Raw genomic sequence first — 18555 nt, forward strand, 5'->3', positions numbered from 1 at the left:
ATGTCACGGGGCCATCGTGGGCTGGCAGATCCACCTGGCCTGCTGGAGACAGAATCAGGTTGGAAGAGACCTCTGGGATCGAGTCCAACCGTTGCCCTGACACCACCATGTCAACTAGACCAGGGCACTAAGTGCCATGTCCAGTCTTTTCTTAAACCCCTCCAGAGGTGGTGACTCCACCACCTCCCTGGGCAGCCCCTTCCAATGGCTAATGACCCTTGCTGAGAAGAAATGCTTCCTAATGTCCAACCTGACCCTCCCCTGGCGAAGCTTGAGGCTGTGTCCTCTTGTCCTATCGCTGGTTGCCTGGGAGAAGAGGCTGACTCCCACTTCACTACAACCTCCCTTCAGGTAGTTGTAGACTGCACTAAGGTCACCTCTGAGCCTCCTCTTCTCCAGGCTAAACACCCCCAGCTCCCTCAGCCGTTCCTCGTAGGTCAGACCCTCCAGACCCTTCACCAGCTTGGTCGCCCTCCTCTGGACTCGCTCCAACACCTCAACATCTTCCTTGAAGTGTGGGGCCCACAACTGGACACAGGATTCAAGGTGCGGCCTCACCAGTGCCCAGTACAGAGGGACGATCACTTCCCCAGACCGGCTGGCTACACTATTCCTAATAGAGGCCAGGATGCCATTGGCCGCCTTGGCCACCTGGGCACACCGCTGGCTCATGTTTAGCCAGCTGTCGATCAGCACCCCCAGGGCTCTTTCCACTGGGCCGCTTTCTAACCACTCTTCCCCCAGCCTGTAGCGCTGCAGGGGGTTGTTGTGGCCAAAGTGTAAGACCCGGCACTTGTTCTTGTTGAACCTCATGCCGTTGGTCTCGGCCCATCTATCCAACCTGTCCAGATCCCTCTGCAGGGCCTTCGTACCCTCCAGCAGATCGACACTCCCACCCAGCTTGGTGTCATCTGCAAATTTGCTGAGGGTGCACTCAATGCCTACGTCTAGATCATCTATAGAGATATTGAACAGCACCGGCCCCAGAACTGAGCCCTGGGGAACACCGCTAGTGACTGCTAGACAGCGCGGCCCGGGGTCCTCTAGAGACTGGGAAATTCTTTGGCTTTTTTAGGTGCACCCAAGACATGGTCTTTTCTGGAGGCCTCGGTCTGTTTTGAACAGCAGATGACATTCTGTGTAGAAATGCCAGATCCAGTACCTGTGGGTTTCTGGAAATATCTAGAGATGTAGCTGTGTCGAGGGGGAATGCAAAAGCTGCTAGGAAGAGTAATGACACGAATTTAGGCTCAGGTGTAGAAAACATTGAGTCAATCAAGGCGCTTTAAATTTAGTTTTTTTCCTCAAAGAACATTTGTAGGCCTTAAAGCGCTGTTCCTAAGCACGTGGTCCTCATGCAGCGGTGTCATCTCCTGGCACTGCAAGGTGCCTGTGTTCACCTGGATGGGCAGAGAGGGGGGACTCCTGCTGAGGGGTCCTCACTGGTTCTTTGTCTGCTCTGGGGGGGCTCCCACCCCGCTGCTGGCGCGGCTGGTTCCTGCCTGGCTTGGGAGATGAGAGGAGCATGGACATGGCAGTGTGGCTGGACAGAGCTGTCAGTTATGGTGTGCTTGGCCGTGCAGCTTTTACCAGTATTTGCAACTGGAAGATCTCTTTGATTTTCTGGGAGGGACACAGTGTTCAGGAACCGCTGAGCCTTCAGCCTTGAAAACTGGATCCTTCTGCGTGTTTCAGCGTAGGCATCCACAGTCACTCTGGAAGATCTTGTCCGTTTGCTGCTGGCTCCTGGAGCAAGTTTCTGCTCGGTGTTCCCAGATGTGTTGCCTTCACCCTTGTGGTCTTTCTCCAATTAACCACTGACAAGATTAGCAGAAGATAAGTGAGCCAACAACCCCGAAGTGCTGATGGGTCTTCGTCCAGCTGAAGGCAGGCAGTTTCTGTGGCAGAGCTCAGGGCGTGTGATAGTGAAGAGAGGGCAGGTTTGGGGTTGTGGTGTTGCTTTCTGTCTGACTGGTTAAGGTGAGAGCAAGATTTCTTTTTTTTTCCCCCCTCCCTTCTCCCTGCCCCTCTGATCACCTGCTGCAATTAGATCAGGTGAAATCAGACACTTGGATGGAGGTTCCAGCTCCTTAACACGTCTGGGGTGGCTGAGAAGTGCTGGGCGGCACTGACCGTGACCGGGTTTGAGTGGAGGCAGCAGCAGGGCGAAGGGCTCACTTGCCAGAAGCAGGCCAGGAGAAATCAAATGTTCACTCGCAACCTGCTCTCACTTGGCAGGAGTGGGACAGTCCCCAGACCTGGTTCATTTAAAAAGAACTCTGGATGCTTTGTCTCCGCTCTGTCCCCTCTATGGGATGACTTTAAACAGCCGACAGAAAGCCCAGGTGTGTCTGGGTGGCTGAGAGCTCTGGTGTGGCTCCAGGTGCTCCAGGGCCATTGCTGCAGTCTGTGGATGGGCAGTAGACTGAAGACAACGTGTCTTCAGCTCTGTGTATTTATGAAATCTCAAATGTATCTATTTATAATATAGATATAATGCATGAAGATGTGTTTGCTTGGAAGTGCAAGGGCTTTTCTTGTTCTCTCCATCAAAGGCAAGTGAAGAAGTCGACAGAAAAGAGTGTGGTTAAAGCAGCAGCCTTGATGTTTTTCCCCTGAGCCTGCTTTTGAGTCTCCTAACCTTTCCTTCTCTGCTGCAGTCAGTCGGAAAATACTTTCTGTTGTAACTAATCTAGTTCTAGTTCCATCTTTAAAGGCTGGACCTGATGCATGTTTCTACTCCCCAGTTGAGTCCTGAGCAGGCCTTCAACATGATCAAGGTGATGGCAAGAAGAAAATAAGCCTGTCCCCTCCATTGAGCTAGTGTTGGCTGAGTTTCACCCACAAGTGGTGCAAGGAGGGTCCTGTCTCTTGGCACCTCTAATAATCCAGTAAATTTGTGCTAATCCTGCTGGATAGAGGAGGAAAAGTTTCTCAACTTGTCTCTTCTTGGGCTGTCAGTGTGTTAAGTAGAATGGATTCCCGTTCTTCCACTGGTGGTAAAGTCTCTTCATGCAGAGCCCAAACCAGTCTGGTCTTCATGGGACTCCTTGGAGCTAGTTGGGATGAATTTCTAGTGTTCCAACATCTCCAATATTCATTTTCTCTGTTCTTCCCTCACGTCACTGCTATCCAGCACTGCTTCCTCTCAGGGTTTGTCTAAGGGGTTGTGCTGGGAGATGGCAGCACCTCTGAGCGTTAGGAAGCTTTGAAGGTGATGTGCCCTGATGGTCACAGGACTTCTCCTTGGTGCCTTGCCATGGAGGCTTGTGGTTCTCTGCATGGCTGTTATTCACCAGGAGCGGATACAGCCGTGCTCTACTTTCACCATCTCCAAACTTACTTTGGCTCCAGTGTGCTTACAAGCAGTTCAGTTGTGCTGGAACCAGTTGTCTGACATCTGGCTCCAAAGGGATTACCATAGGCCTGGGCTTCTGAGCACAAATCCTCCTGCTTGCCCGTGATGACAGCACGAGGGCAGGCTGCCTGCCTCTGCCCTGCCTTGGGGTGAAGAGCTGGCTGCAGCACCCCGCTTCCTCCCTGTCCCCAGAGCTGGGGTCTCCCCTGCTGCAGCGGGTTCAGCTCGGCCCCGTGGAGGGCACAACGCTCCTTCCTACGGAAAGGAGAGTTGTAACTACGACACGGCTCTTGCCTCCCTTTGGTAGGAAGGAACTGTGCTTTGAAGAAGTGTCTGGAGAAAGAAGCCATGCGTCTTGTCCCCGGGATCTGCCCAGGAGGCTGCTGGTTACAGGCAGGAGTCAGCGTGGCCTTGACACCCTCCTGCTGCTGGGTCTGCAGCTCGTGGGGAGCTGGGCGCCTGCCTGGTGCAGCATCCCATCCACCCCGGCTCTGAGTGGGTGCTGTGTGTGCCAAGGAGTTGCCGGGACTAGGTGGACTCCTGGTGGCTGCTGTGCTTTGGTTGTGTGTACTTCCCGTCTCCTGTAGAATAAGTCTCCCATCAGCAGACCCATGACCCAGCTGAGCAGAGGGGAAGGGCTCTCCTCCTGAGACACAGGGCACTTGGGTTTCTTTTCTCCTCTTTATACCGTGCTGTCTAGGGAGGGAAGAACTTGCCCTTCTGCCTGCAGCGGGGAGGTGGCCACCATCTCACTAGCCGTGGTCCCAAGCGCCCTGGTAGATGAGTCCCCATTGCAGCACCCTGAGGTGGTCTACAGCCCTTGTTTAGCACAACCACCCTGAGGTACCGTGGGTGATGTTGGTGTAGGTGCAGCTGCTGCGTTGGCGTACGCGTGCTGCCGAGGTCCGTGTGTCCGGAGGTGCATCTGCTCTGTGCTCTCGGGGAGTTTTGGGCGCTCTGAGTGTGCAGTGACTCAAAAAACCAGAGCTCTGAGTGGCTCTGCCAGGCGAGTGCTGGCAACGTTTGAGGTGGTTGTTGAGCGCAGTCCCTGGCGGGCTGGTGAGCGGAGGGGCTGTGCCCTCGCAGCCCAGCTGTCCCTGCACAGCGCCCGGTCTGAGCTGGGTGAAGCAGCTCTGAGCTAAGCTGCCTCATAGTGCACATGTGTGATCTGTGATCCACGCTCCCTCGACCCTTCCTCTGCAACGGGAGGTGGGAATTTCAGGGGCAAGGGGTCCTTGGGAACAGGATCACGTCTTAAACTACGGCAGCGGGATCCCTGGTGCTTGTCTGTCGAAGGCCTGAGAATCCAGAACGCAGTTTGTGCTGCTCCTTGCAGCTGCAGGATGGTGCCTTGAACCCGGAGCACGGGCACCGTCCTGGGGAGGGAGAGGCTCTTCCCTGGGGAGTTTCTGCAGTTCTCCAAGGGTTTGTAGGGTGAAGCTCTTCAAAGAGATCAGCATGAGCAATGAGAGGTGGTGAGAGAGAAAGCTGCTGACATAAACATGCCTCTTCTGCTCCTGCTTCAGGCCTGAATTCCAGCAAGCAAAAGGCTCTGGCTGAAGGGACGGGGATGGGGTTATGAAATGTTCCTGGGCTGAGGAGCCTGATGGGAATCTTGGGGGGAGACACGGGACTGATCCCTCTGCCCGCAGCTGAGCCGAGCGACCCCCAGCTCGCTGCCTCCTGACCCCGGGAGCAGGATGCAGCCAAGTCTGTGTGTGTGGGGTGGAAATGTCTCCTGAACTCACCCCTCTTTATCTCCCCTCCTGCAGTGCCTGGAGAAGTTTCCTGTGATCCAGCACTTTAAGTTCGGCAGCCTGCTCCCCATCCAGCCTGTGACGTCCTAAGGAGGCCGCGGGAGGAGCAGAGGCAGCGGAGGCGTAGGGCGGCGATCTTCCTCCTCCCCTCACCCCCTCCTCATCACCTCGCCCGTTACACACAGCCCATTCATTCCTGCACACCCTCATCGGCAACCGCAGACCCAAAGCACTCGCCGGCCTTGCACGGGAGACCGGACCCGGAGCCACTTCCCTTGCGCGTCCCCAGCACCGGGATGTCTCACCAGTGACCGAGCCAGGGCTGTGCTGCTGCTGCGTCCGTGGGCGGCTCTGGGCATGTGAATGGGGTTTGGGCAGGGGCTGCCTCCGCACCCCTGCACGGGAGGAGGGGGGTGTGGAGGGGAGGAAGGCGTGTGTGCGTGTGTCGGGCAGTGGTAACTGCAATTTCCCTTTTGAATTTCATGGAAGTTTCCTGCTGCTGTTTGGTTTGGGAAACCACTGCGAGGGGTGAGGTGTGAGCCTGCACGTGTCTGTAGGCCACCACCTCAGCTTGCACCAGGAGGTCTGGGGTGGGTCAGGGAAGTTGTAGGGAAGGTCTGTGGGTTGCTGGAAGCCCAGGGTGCCGTCTCTCCCTTTTTCTGGGTAAGGAAAGCCCCCTCCCTCCATCTCTTCTGCAAAGGTCCCTGGGTCTTCCTTTCCCACCGCCTCTTCTCTCGCGTGAAGCTGGGAATCTTCTGGGCTGCGGGGGTCTGAGCTGGCTCTGGAGCTGGAGACAAGGTCCCTGGAGGGACCCGGCTCTGTGGGAACAGCTATGCAAAGGCACTGCTCGAGCGACACACGCTCAGGCTCCCTCTTAACGGGCACAAACCCTCACGTGTTCACACACGTTCATCGCTGGGTCCAGCCTGCCCTCTGCACTCCCCGTTTCTCCTCCGTGCTTTGCTGCCCCAGGGCTGGGCTGGCCTCACTGGCACGAGGTGACCACGGTTGCCACTGCTTGGTCATAAATTGTAGTGACAGCCCCATAGCAAAGGGATTTCCCCACAAAGCAGCATGTTCCCTAGCTCTGTTAGGGAGACGTTCCCTGGAGCGAAGGCAGCGTCAGGGGCAAGCATGCGGCTTCACGTGCATTTATATACCCGCGCTGGAAACAAAAAGCATAAATAGCCCAGGACGGGGGGTTACACCTGGAGAAAGCTCTTTCCCTTTGTCGTTCCCTGCTGGTGTGGCCGTGCTGGACCTTGGGCAGAGGGACCACGCTTCCAGTGCCACCAGCAGCGGCGTCTCCAAGGCAGAATGAAGGGGGATGTGGTCCAGATCATACCAGCAGCATCCCTGGGAGGGCAGAAGCAGCTGGTGCTGGGTTTGAGATGAGCTGTCGTGTCCATGGGTGTTGGCCAAGGTGGTCTGCAACTTTGCAGCTGGAGAGGGGATGTTTCTTCTTGGGGTTCCCAAGCCGGGTGCGGGGGGGACAGGGCTCTGGTCTGGTGTTTGCTGGGGGTTGGGGGCAGCAGGGATCCTTCCTCTGGTGCTCCCGCAGACCACAGAGGGGGCGGTGGGGCTGCCCCCAGCCAGGCTCCTCGGCTTTCGCTGCTGCACTGCAGAAACTTGCATTTTAAATGGACACAGAAGACTGGGCTTAAGTCTTGGCTTACTCCTAAATGAGACGAGTGTCTTTTCTTGGCTTTCCAAACAGACCCACTCCTGGAGCGGTGCTGGAGCTCTGTGTGCTTGCTGGGACTCGATGAGTCCATCTCCAGTGGAGCAGTTTAGCAGCCAGTGCCTGGAGCGGAGACCCCAGGCATCTCCACCTGTGTCCCCTTGCGTTGCTGGGTGGCTTTGGGCAAGCGTCACCATGCTTTAAATGGCTGTGCAGCATCTGGCTGGCAGTGCCCGAGCTAAAGCCCGTGGTTCCCCAAAGCTGCCCAAGGGTCGGGAATGCCTCTCTCCTGGTCATCATATGGAAATGGGGCTTCTGTGCAAAAGGATGGGTGGAAATGTTGACATCCACGCATGGGAGGGACACCAAGAATGTGAAATACAGCACCAAAAAAGGGTGGGGAGGTGCTTCCTTCCCCTGCAGCTGCAGCCACTGCTCCCTGGGGACGGTGTCCCTAGGCTTGGGACCTGCCGAGGAGGTGGGAGGAGGCTCACGTAGGGCTCTGTTTCTTGCTTACCTGAGCCTGCACATCTGTCCTGCTAGGGATTTTTGGACTTCAAGCAGCTAATTCTTGTTTGAGTCTTATCAGCCCACTTGGGATGTGCCCCCTTCGCGTGGCAGTCGGCCGCTTGCCTTCCTCTGACTCCCACCGCTGTCCGTCACAAGTTCTCGGGGCTCTGCTCCGCTCCTTGTGGGTCCGCACATGTAGCAGCACCCCCGGCCGCTCGATGCCCAAAGCAGCACTCCCCACCTCCTCCCACGTTGTGGTTTTAATTAAAGTCTCTGTGTTTTGCACTGGTGACTCTGTTGGTCTCTCTCGGACTGAGGTTTGCTCCAGCTTTGGGAGCGGAGCCAGTGAAGCTGATGGCTGGAGCCTTCGGCACAGGGCTGAGGCTTTGTGGAGGCACTTGCTGTGTTGGTGGTTGATCTCTTGCTTGCACCAAAACTGTCTCGTTATTTAACTGCATGAAGCAAGTGTACCCAGTCTGTCTGCGTGTCCTTCCTAGGTGTCCTTCTGTTATACACTATGTTTTATTTATTTATTTAACTTTTTTCTGTGTCCACCCTGCTCTCTCCCAGCTTGGACTTGGCAGGTAGGTGATGTGCGAAGCCTGTTCCTGGGCCAGCAAACACCTCTTGAAGACCAGAGACTCTCATAACCAAAGGACGTTTGAGCCTTGTTTCTGAGGCAGGGTGAGAACTGGAACCTTTTTCTTCAGATGTTTTTCCTGACCTGCTGTAGGGGCTGACTCAGGACTTCCAGCGTCAGTTTAGCTCAGCAGCTTTGTTGGATTTATATAGAAAATTATACCTGGACCTTCTCACAAGTGGTTGGAGCTAGCGTAGATATGCTTAGCGAATGCTGGTTTTCTTATTGCTGGGTGATACCTTCTCCAACACAGGCCAACTGTGTGAGTGCACGTTGCTAGAAGTGGCAGCAGCGTGGAGGGATGGATGGTGAGCAGAAACGTCATCTTGGGTCACAGATGTTTTATTTGAAGGCACTTGAATTCATCTTGAACGTGTCCTTTGGTGAACGTGACGCGCAGTGAAGGGGAAGCAGACGTGGTGTGGGTTTCTCACCATCTTCCCACTCAGCCCGCTGACCAAGCTGTTTTTTTTAAGTTCAGTTCTCAGAACTGGATCCTTTGGGCTTGCAACGCGTAGGCTGGTTCGTGTTTCTGTTTAACAGCTGTTGCCTTTACACGGGGCGCGTTTTGCAAATCGCCGTCAACCTTCGCCCGTCTCTTCCTTCGCAGCCCTCCTTTATAAATGATCGTTCGTGGCAGCCAGTAATAAATGAAGTAAGAGTTAAGAGAAGCAGCCTTGTGCGGTGATAGATAGTAGTAAAAGAATAAAAAATAGAACCGTTTCATGCCGTTGTTGCTGTATTAACTTGTCCCTGGTGTGCGGCTCAGCTCCATTACGTAGGGCTGGGTTCCTGCTATTAAATAAACCAAGAAGTCCCCACTGCAGGACCAGCATTTGTTGAGCAGCAAAACCTGAGCTGGCAGTTTCCAGGATGAAGACGTACTTCATACCCCAAGGAGCTGGTGTTGAACCACACAAGAGCCCTGGATGCTGCACTGTGTCCCTGCAACTGCGTTGACTTCCTGAGAGAGAGAAGGAGGCAGAAATGGGTGGGAGAAGGTGGAATTGGTGGGTAACGATAACTGCTAACGTAACTTGAACTCTCCCGCTGCCAATGTGCCAGTGGGAACCTTCTACGGTTGAGAAGCTCACAGGGATCTCGTCGCTGCTTCAACAAGGACTCTCCTGGCTCAGATGTAGAATGTAACAGGGCTTTTGGAGGTCATGTCATGCTCTAACAGCCAAGAGGAGAGAGCTTCATCCTTCAACGTTGCTTCCCTTTCGGTGGGTGAGCACTCTTCCCATTGACATCGGAACAAACTCTTTGAGTGTCCTGGGGAGAGACACGTCTTTCCCTGAGCAGATCTTGTAAAAATTGTGCCAAACTTCAAACTAGGATGAGCCAAATGGAAAAAGGGCTGCCTCCATGTCAGATTCAGCAAGGGCTGAACCATGACGGGCATCTTTAGCTTGGAGATATGCTTGTTCTGAAGAGCACAAGGCTGTGAGCAGGCTTTGGGGGTTAGGAAAGGCTTTTGAGGGGGTGGAGTGGGTGCTTCTGCTTGCTATAAAAAGCCTGGGCTTGGGAATGTCTACATCGGCTGGCTCTACGCAGGGCGTAAATACAGTTGTCGCTAAAATTGGAACAAGTCACTCCCCATGTTCTCAGTTGCAACTGTAATACAGATAATAAATGACATCGAAATCCTCATCAGAATTTGGGCTCCTTAATGCTCGATGCATGCAAACCCACGGAACCAGGAGCAGCGTCTTGGGGGAGCGGCGCTGCGGGGCCCTGGTCCAGCGGGCACCAAGGTGCGTGTTTAAGTCCTGAGCACATACTTGCTTCCTTTTGTAAAAATGGATTAAGGATGTGCTCAAGGATTTGCTGAGCCTATGAATGGAGGAAGGGGAGAAAGCAGAGGAGCAGTTCCTTATCAGTTCTTCTGTTTCTAAGACACCTGGGAGAGAGAAACCCAAGCAGACTGCACTGCACAAGTCAAGGTACCCAGCTTATCTATTTTGACATGAATTCCTCCCAGTTTTATGGGTGGAAACAAGTTTTTTTGGAGAGGGTGAGGTCTATGGTGCTGGACCCCAGCCTGATGAGTAGTTGTGTAGCTGTAGACCACCTCATGTATGCAGAGTTAGTGAGGTGCACCAGCACTGCTCTACAGCCTTCGTGTAGACACACCGCTTTGGGTTTCACGTGGTGATGTTGCTCAAGGAGGTGTGTGTTGTCCTATTGCTAAAGGAGCAGAGCAGGCCAATATTCCTGAGTCGATGTGTCCCATCATGGCTGCAGACTGTATCAAATTGACTGGTGTGGTGGTTGGAAGGAAATTCCATCTAGGTTGTAAGATACTGGAGCGAATTCTTTTCTTTGGTACTGGCTGATCACAAAGCGACTGCTCTGCAGAGGGTCTGTCTGCTCCGTGTTCACAGCATATACCTTTAAAAAGACGAGTTTAGATTTTACATATCCCCTTTGAAAAAATTCCCTTGTAGGCAAGAATAAAACTTACAAAAAGGCTGTTACCGAGATCATCAGCTCTCTATTAGACAGCTTGGAATATGCTCCACTAGCACCAGAGTTTAGTCTTCTCCAAATTACTGTAGAGGATTTGACTGTATCTTGCTGATCCATCCACATTTTAATTTCCTCTGCACGGATACATATTGCAGGATGCTGGAAATCCCCAAGCCCACTGGAGCTGCAAGGCTGGATGTTTCATCCTGTAACACCAATAAAATGTTAATGCATACTAATAGCAAGAGCAGAGGGGTTTATGGAGCGATCTTGGAAGTATTTTTTTTATATTTTGGAAATATATTTTATAATTGCCAGGGTATCTGTGTCACAGAGAGTTTGGGGTTAGAGTCAGCAAGTGTTGCGCTTTGTCGACACAGGAAAGGAAAACCCCTCAAATATACCTCAAACCTACTAATTTTTATAATTAAAGGGAGAAGATTGGAGATGAGTCCCTGGGGAGAGAGTCAAATATAAATTGCCTGTACATGAGAGCTGCCCCCTGGTTGGGTGGATTCAGAAGATGGGGGGTCAGTTGCCTACTGTACTGCAGACCTTAACTAAGGACGCCATCTCAGTTTCCCACCTGGAGACCAAGAATAAAAGCACTGTCCTGCTTTGTAAACCCAGTAAATCCAGGCATGACAGGACATAAATGCATCAGTAACATGAAATCCAGGGAGCTGGGGCAGGGGTTGGCCTCTCCAGATGTCTCACTGCCTGGCTGGAGCATCTCACGACTTCCAGCAGCTCCTCCCATTTCTGCTCAGCCCAGCCTGGCCGTGTGGGCCTCTTCACTGCAACCTGAGATACCAAAAAAAAAAAAGATAAATTTGAAATTGGGGTCAGAGGGACCAGGTTTCCTCCATCTTGTAGTGTTTCCACGTGCTGCTCTTGCTGGACCTGCCAGACTTCGGTTGCGCCCCTCATCCTGCCTGTCCTGAACACGCACCTCTGAGGTGCTCCAGTTGGGGTTGGAGGACCGTGGGACGGATGAAGGAGATCATGCCCCATCAGAAGCACCACACTGGGAACCACTGATCCGCCCCGGCTGGCAGCCGGCTCTGCCTTCTCTCACGCTGGACCGGAGCACGTGGCCTCTGTGGTCTGTGGGCAGAAGGAGAAGAGTCTGGGTGACCACAGCGCTGCTTGTTGTGATGGACGTGCTCCTAAACCTGGGGGTTTTCCAGAGTCTACAGATCCTGAGCCAAGGTGTAAGCCAGAGGCGTTGCCTAACCCGGCAGGCACCAGAGGGCCAAGCTGAAGCAGCTCTGCATGTAAATGCTCCTCAAACAACGTTAGGCTGAGTTAATCCAGCGGTAGCTCTGGTGGGGACAAGCTGAAGGCTCAGTCCTCCTCCTTATCTCTTCTTGTCACTGAGCCAGAGGACCGAGCCCAGCGCACAGCACCGTGGAGCCCGGGGTGTTCGTGTCCCGGCTTTTGGGGCTTTTTAACCATATTCTTGCCTTCTGGTTCATACGGGAGCAGCATTTTGTGGTGCTGCGGGGACCACAAGCGTGGCCTTTGCTGGGGGGAGATGGGTGATGGAGGAGAGCAGCCGAGGAGCCTGGACATGGGGGTTGTCCCTGGGCCCTGAGAGTCCTCCAGGCTTTTGTAGGACCCCACCCAGGGTGCTGCTTTGCCCCTGCACAGGGTGATAGAATCACAGAATCACAGACTGGTTTGGGTTGGAAGGGACCTTAAAGACCATCCAGTTCCAACCCCCCTGCCATGGACAGGGACACCTTCCACCAGACCAGGTTGCTCCAAGCCTCATCCAGTCATCCTGACCTGAGTCCTGATGGAAGCTGTTTGCAGGGCTTTCCCTTGTCCCTTGCCTTACACCAGCGTGGGGCTGCTGGAGGTGAAGCCCATCAGGTCACACACGGATTTTGGGCTGGTGTTTGCTCTCCAGCACCAAAGCGGGTTTCTGAAGCGCCGTCCCCCGTGCTGAGCATCCGACGAGCCCTGGCTCTGCTGGGGGAAGTTCACAGGAATATCCCTGAATCCTGACCACCCTGGCACCCTGTTTGCAAATGGTTTAGGAGCAAGAGCAGGTTCCTATTCGGGGTTTGCAGACCCAAATGCAGCCGAGCCCGTGTGCTAACGCTGGCGGGGCGCGGGCAGCACTGGGCTGTGCGCGGCAGCCGCGGCGAGAAGGAGAAGTGGGCACGGGCACGGCACGGTGGTGGTTGGTTCATCCTCGCTCGGGAGCGGGGGAGAAACAAAAGCTGGAGCAGCGCAGGGCACGGGGCTGGCTGGGCGAGGAGGAGGAAAAAGTAATTGTGCAGAATTTCATCGGGGAGCTTGAAAAGAGGCGATTTTGTGAGCAAACAGTCGCCTCCCGGAGCAGAACTTCCCCTTCTCCAGTTTCAGAATTCCGTTCACATCAACATCCACTTTCATGTTGTGAAACCTGGGGAAAAAGGGAAAAAAAAAAAAGCAGCTTCACACGTTTCAATGCAAAAGCCTCATTTTGGCAAGGAAAACGGGGGGAAGTGCTGCTGTGGTGGTAGTTTGTAAAAAACCAAGCCCCCCAAATGAAAGTGTGGAAATAGTGAGGGACCCGAGGCAGACGTGGCTGTCTCGAAGCCTGGGGCTGCTCCTGCCCGCGCGGGGCTGAGCCCGAGCGGGGCCGTGAGGTGGCTGCTGGACTCCAGCCCTGACCTTCAGAGACGCTTTACCCGACTTGGGGAGAATGAAAAGCAGATTTGGTCGGGACTGACTTCAGAAGTGCCCCTGGCTCCACACTGCAGCCACCGTCCCTGTGTCCCACATCAGAAACGCGGGAGCAGGGGGCACGGTGCAGATGCTGAGCTCTGATGTGTGTGAGTCCCCGTGAGTTTGGCACAACAGGAGTGGGGGGAAAATGCTGCCCTCCCAGCTGTGGGACTGGCCCGAGGGGGATCTGCCAGCCAGGCGAGAAGGGGCAGCTTTGGTCCCATAACAGCAGCCGGAGGAGGGTAGCGAGGAGCAGGGATGGCGAACAGCAGCATCCCGGGCGGCTCGTGGGGGCTTCATCACTCCAGGGAATGCCCTCTCCCCTGCTCCGGGCAGCAGCACATGCGGGGTTAATGCTTTGCCTCGTCCCCCACAGGTGTGGGGCAGGTGCCTCTGCTCAGCTGCCCCAATTGTGGGGCCAGAAGTGAGGATAAGAGCAGGGTTTGGGGGGGCTTCTCCCCTTCTTTTCTCTTCTTCTCGCTCTGTGGGACCTGGGATCATGGAGTGCCTTCCCTGAGGAAGAGGAGCCAGCGCAGCTCTGCCTCCAGACTTGCCTGGCTCCATCTCCCCATGCCAACCTCCACGTGCTGTTTGGCATTGGGCAAGATCCTGGGCGAAGCTCGTGGCCCTCTTGCCTGCCTGGTGTAGAAACCCCAGAGAGCAGCTCAGCTGGAAATGCCTTTTGCCCCAAGGAGCAGCTGGGAAAGCACTCAGCCTCCGAGGGTCTCTGCCAGCAGCGCTGCAGCCCTGCCCCAGGTCCCTCTGCGGGGGCACCAGGACCGTCATGGGCAGCGCAGCCTCCTCGCCCGGGGCCAGCAGCGACGCCGAGGGAGCCGGTGCCTGGGAGAGCAGATGAGTCCACTGCTGGCTCGTGGATTTTGCTCGGCTGAGTTGTTTTAGCCCCGGTGCAGAGATGTTAGCGGCTGGGTTTCCCCATTTCCCAGCTTGTGGGGGTAGCAGGTCCTTGTCTGGAGACCCCTTGTTGGGTTTATGGGGTGGAAAGCTGGCTGAGGGGGTCAGTGCGTCCCTGCTCTGCTGCAGGGATCTGCCCAGCTTGTGTCTCTGTGGTGCCAGCAAACCCCCAAAGCATCCAGCATCAGCATCTTCTGAATGCTGGGGGAGGTTTTTGCTTCTCCTACCACACAACCGAGATCCTTGTGTGTTGATGGCGGCAGCAGCGTGTTGCTGAGATGGCTGCTCCGTGCTTCACGTCTGCTGCTCCTGTGCAAAGCGCTTTTTACTCTGATTTTCTGTCGTGTTGTTTTTGCTGTTAGATACAAGGGACAACACCTTCTGTCACGGAACAGCCTCCTCTTAACTTTCCCAACGCGTGCTGGTAAAGCCAGGGTAGGCTTAACTCAAGGCACAACATTAATCATCAAATCTATAAGCAGGATATAGAAAGGCCAAGTGTGAATAATTACCGCTCAGATGCTAATTACCCAGGCCCAGACCAAACCCACCATATTAAGCACACCACTAATGGGAGCGGCCTCGCGACCGCGTTGCTGTGTCCCCCGTAGCTCTCCTACTGCTCTCTCTGCGGGGGACTCCTCCAAACATCTGCCAACACGTGCACATCCCAAAATACACGTCTGCGTGTTCGTGTTCGAGCCGGGGAGGTGCGATGGGAGGGATCCGCCCCACAGCCCCCAGGAAGGCCAGATCCTGCGCTGGGATCGGCAGAGCACAGAGTCACTTGTCTGGGGACGTGCTGCTGGGACTGGGCGCAGTCTCGTTCTTGGCCTTCATGGTTTAGGAGGACACGGAGCAGCTTCATCTGTGGGTCAGCACCTGAGAACTGGTGCCCGGCTCGTGGTGCAAGGGTGGGTTTTCCTTAGGTGGGCGCCCAACCCCTCCCGGGGGAGCTGGGTGCTGGGGGCAGAGCTGGGCTGGCAGCCCGGGAGGTGAGAGGGGACAGTTCTCCATCACCATGTCCATCCTCATCCCTCCTGGTGTTGAGGGACCTGTTGGGTGTGCAGCCATGTCCCCTCCCAGCGGCGCGAGGACCTGGCCGGGCTGTTGGCTTTGGCACTGGATTTGATGCAGGAGTTCCTAACGCCACATCTGAGCCCTCCAGTGCCCGGGGGGGTGTTGCTGGTGCTGCCCCGTGACCGGGGGGTGCTGGGGACTGTGCCGACCCTCTGCTGTCGTGAGCCCAGCCCAGCCCTGCAGCCGCCTCTGCGACTGCCTCCAGGTTGGGGAAATGAAGCCAAACCGTGCCGGCCCCTCCCGGGCTCTGCAGGCAGCTGCCGGCTGCTCTCTGCCCTCCTGCCCGCCCCGCCGAGGGGGGTCCTGGGGCGAGTGGGGTGGGCGCAGACGCTGCACCGGCCGCGGGTGGGATTTCTGTCTCTGTCACCAGGGCAGGGTGACTCTTCCCCCAAACCAAGGGGGTTCAGCGAGGTGACACTGAGGACATCTCAAGAACTGGATCTGCCTGTGGAGAGCGTTTTACACGGTGAAGGGGAGGCCACAGCTGGGGGAGCGAGCGGTGGGTGCATGGAGGGGGTCCCTCTGCCATGGCGTGGGGCAGGACCCCCCCGGCTCCCCTCGCTCCCCCCCCCATCTCCCACCTCCCACAGCTCTGTGCCAGCCAAACTCCACCTGCCCCCTCTGTGCCCCGCTCCTGCTGCCGGGCACAAAACCCTGGCGATGTCCCTTCACCCCCGGCCGAGGGGGCACTGACAGGACAGAGGACATGGAAGGATTTTTAGGGTCACACTCTTTGGCATCAGCAATGCTGGGCTCTAAGGTTGGGCAGCGCCAGGGTACATTGAACTGTGCTGGGGGGCAAATCCGGGATGGGGAGAGGCTCTGACGAGGGAGCAGAGCTCCTGTCTGGGCTGGGGGGTGGCAGCTGAGCCCCCCCAGACTTCGAGCCCTCTGCCCTGCTCCAGCCCATCTGTTCAGCAGCTCTCACCGGAGACAGGAACCAGAGCAGTGGGGGGGGCCGAGGTGGTGGGTGCCTACCGGGGTGCACGGGGGGCACAGCCCCCTTCCCTGCGAGAGCCGAGGGTCTTCAGCAGAGTTGCAAAGGGATCAGAACATTTTGTGCCTGGAAGACGAGGAGCGTGTGCGAGAGGACGGGCTTGTGTTGGGGGGTGCAACCTTCTCCTGTCACCTCCCTTCTAGCCTGAATGCTTCTGCCATCATGATTAATTTATCAGGTGCTTATGAATATGCAGATGAACTGGTTTCCAGGCTGTGCTTTCAGGAGAGAGGCTGTGATGGGCTTTCTGCTGCTGCCGCCTTCCTAAGAAGAGAAATGTCATGTACCGGGGTTTAAAATAAATAAATAACTGCGCTGCCGAGAGCGTCTGAGTCTCAGCGGCTCCGTGGGGCTGCGGGATCTCCTCGTTCCTCAGTGTCAGGGATTTTTATGAGTGTCCCTGTGACATATGCACCCCGTGTCCCCCACCCCGTACGGTTACTGGTGATGCGGAGGCGTCTTTGCCAATTCCAGCCTTTGAAACCTTGACTGGAGCCCCAGAAACTTCCATCGTGAGCGGGGGAGAGGGCTGGCTTCCCCCGGGCGAGGGGAGAGTTGGAGACACGGGTGTGCCTGGCAGGGGCGAGTCCTGCAGGAACAGGGGGTTCTCCTGGCGATGGTCTCCTTTCCCCTGGAAACCCCAAGGTCTGGGCGATGGGGAGCGGTTTGGGAGGCTGATGAGTGCGTGCGTGTGCCCATCAGCCGGGCTGCGGGACAGGAGGGGCTGCGGGGCAGGAGGGGCTGCGGGGTTTGGGCTCCGGCGCCCGGCTGTGCTGACCTGCGGGTCTGAAAACTTCCCCCCAGCCCCGGGGGCAGCCGCGGTTTCCCAGCCAGGGCTCCGCATGCGGGAGCTGCTGCTCCTGCTGACCCCGCTGCCGGGCCCCCTCCGTGCTGGGGAGCTGCGGGAGGGGCCGGGGAGGCCCCGGGGTCCCACCGCAGGGTGCGGGGCTGCTCCCCGCTCTGTGCGTGAGTCTTCCCTGGCCCAAGCGCCCAGCCCCGGGGGTTCGCCGGGCGCTCAGCAGCTCCCGCCAGTGCCGGTGCGGGACAGGGGTTTGATAGCTTCGGTGGGGTTAATTGTAATTTATTTTGGGGGTGTCCGGAGGAGCGGCAGGAGCGGGGGGCGCGGCTCAGCCCCGCGGGCGGGTCCTGCAGGCAGGGGCTGCCCGAGGCAGGGGGTCCAGCGCGGCCGCCCCTGCCCCTTCCTCTGCCCCGCGATGGGGTCGGGCCGCCCCCCCCACCCCGGCCCCGGCCCCGGCGGGGCGCTGCGAGCCCCGCGGCGGGCGCTAGGGGGCGCTGTGGGCGCGGAGCGGGCCGCGGGCGCGGAGCGAGCGTGGCCGGGGCGGGGGGGGAGCTCCGCGCTCCGGCTCCCTGCGGCTGCACCGCGCTGGCGGAGCCGCCCCCGCTCCGCGAGCCCATTTTTCTGGGGTCTCTCTCTCCGGGAGAGGGGACGGCTGCGCGCTCGCGGTGATGCGCGGGGCTGGGGAGGGGGTTTGTCCGTGCGTTGGTCTGGGAAGAGGGGTCCCGGGGATGCTGGAGGGGGGTCCCGGGGGTGCGGGGGCAGAGGAGCGGCTCCAGCTGCGGGATTTGCGCTGGGTGCTGGAAACCGCGCGTTTTGCAAGGGATTAAAAAAAAAACAAACCAACAAACAATTCCCCCTCCCGAGGGGGGTCGGGGGGGGGGTGAGGGGCGCCCGCGGCTTCGCTCGCCTGGTGTGACGGAGGGGAGGGAGAACCCCCCACACAAAGAGGGGGGAAAACCCCCAACCCCGGCGGAACCCGCCCGCACCCCCCAGCGGCCCCGCGCGGGGACGGCGAACTCCAACTTAAAAAACTTCGCGAGCGCGGCGGGGGGCGCGGAGCGGCGCAGAGGCGGCGGCGCTTCCCAGGTGCCGGGGGCGGCCGGGCCGCGCAGCCCCGCGCAGGTAGGGGCAGGGCCGGGGGGGGAGTGTGCCGGGTGGGACACAAGCCCCGGCCCCTTCCCCACCTGGGGCTCGCTGTGCGCGGCACCTCCAGACCCCCGGGGGGCTTTTGTTGCCTCCTGCCAGCCGGGGGGTTGGGGGGGGGTGAAGCTGGCTGGGGTTGGGGAGGGGACAAAGGGGGTTTGCCGGGGCGGGGGGTGCCGGAGCCACCGCAAATGCTCCCCGGTGCAGCGGGGAAGCGGCGGCTGAGGAGAGGGGCTTCTGCGGGCTGCGGTGAGAAGGAAAGCGAGGGCACAGTAACTTTATAATTGACTTTTTATTAAGCTTATAAATTTAAACAAATCTGAACAGTTTTACCCGGTGATATACAATTCCATATGCACAAAAATACAGGCTTACAAACAAAGAAAAAGGAAGGGAAAAGAAAAAAAAACAGACCCCAACAGCCCGTTTAGCAAAGCATCCTCAGTTACAGAGTGCTGAAACTGTGAAGTTGGGAGTGGGCAGGC

At 57.1% G+C, this 18555-nt stretch overlaps 1 protein-coding gene across 1 annotated transcript in view; it reads left to right on the forward strand.

Moving 5' to 3' along the window:
* Positions 1–9599, forward strand: part of PTPA (protein phosphatase 2 phosphatase activator) — a 29171-nt gene extending 19572 nt beyond the window's left edge. Inside the window, exon 10 of the mRNA XM_068414057.1 lies at positions 5131–9599. Within this exon, the coding sequence (XP_068270158.1) occupies positions 5131–5205 (75 nt within the window). The 3' untranslated portion in view covers positions 5206–9599. The remainder of the gene's footprint in view (positions 1–5130) is intronic.
* The last annotated feature ends 8956 nt before the right edge of the window (positions 9600–18555 follow it).

Source organism: Nyctibius grandis, chromosome 16 (genome assembly GCF_013368605.1).
Source record: "Nyctibius grandis isolate bNycGra1 chromosome 16, bNycGra1.pri, whole genome shotgun sequence".
NCBI classification, from domain to species: Eukaryota; Metazoa; Chordata; class Aves; order Nyctibiiformes; family Nyctibiidae; genus Nyctibius; species Nyctibius grandis.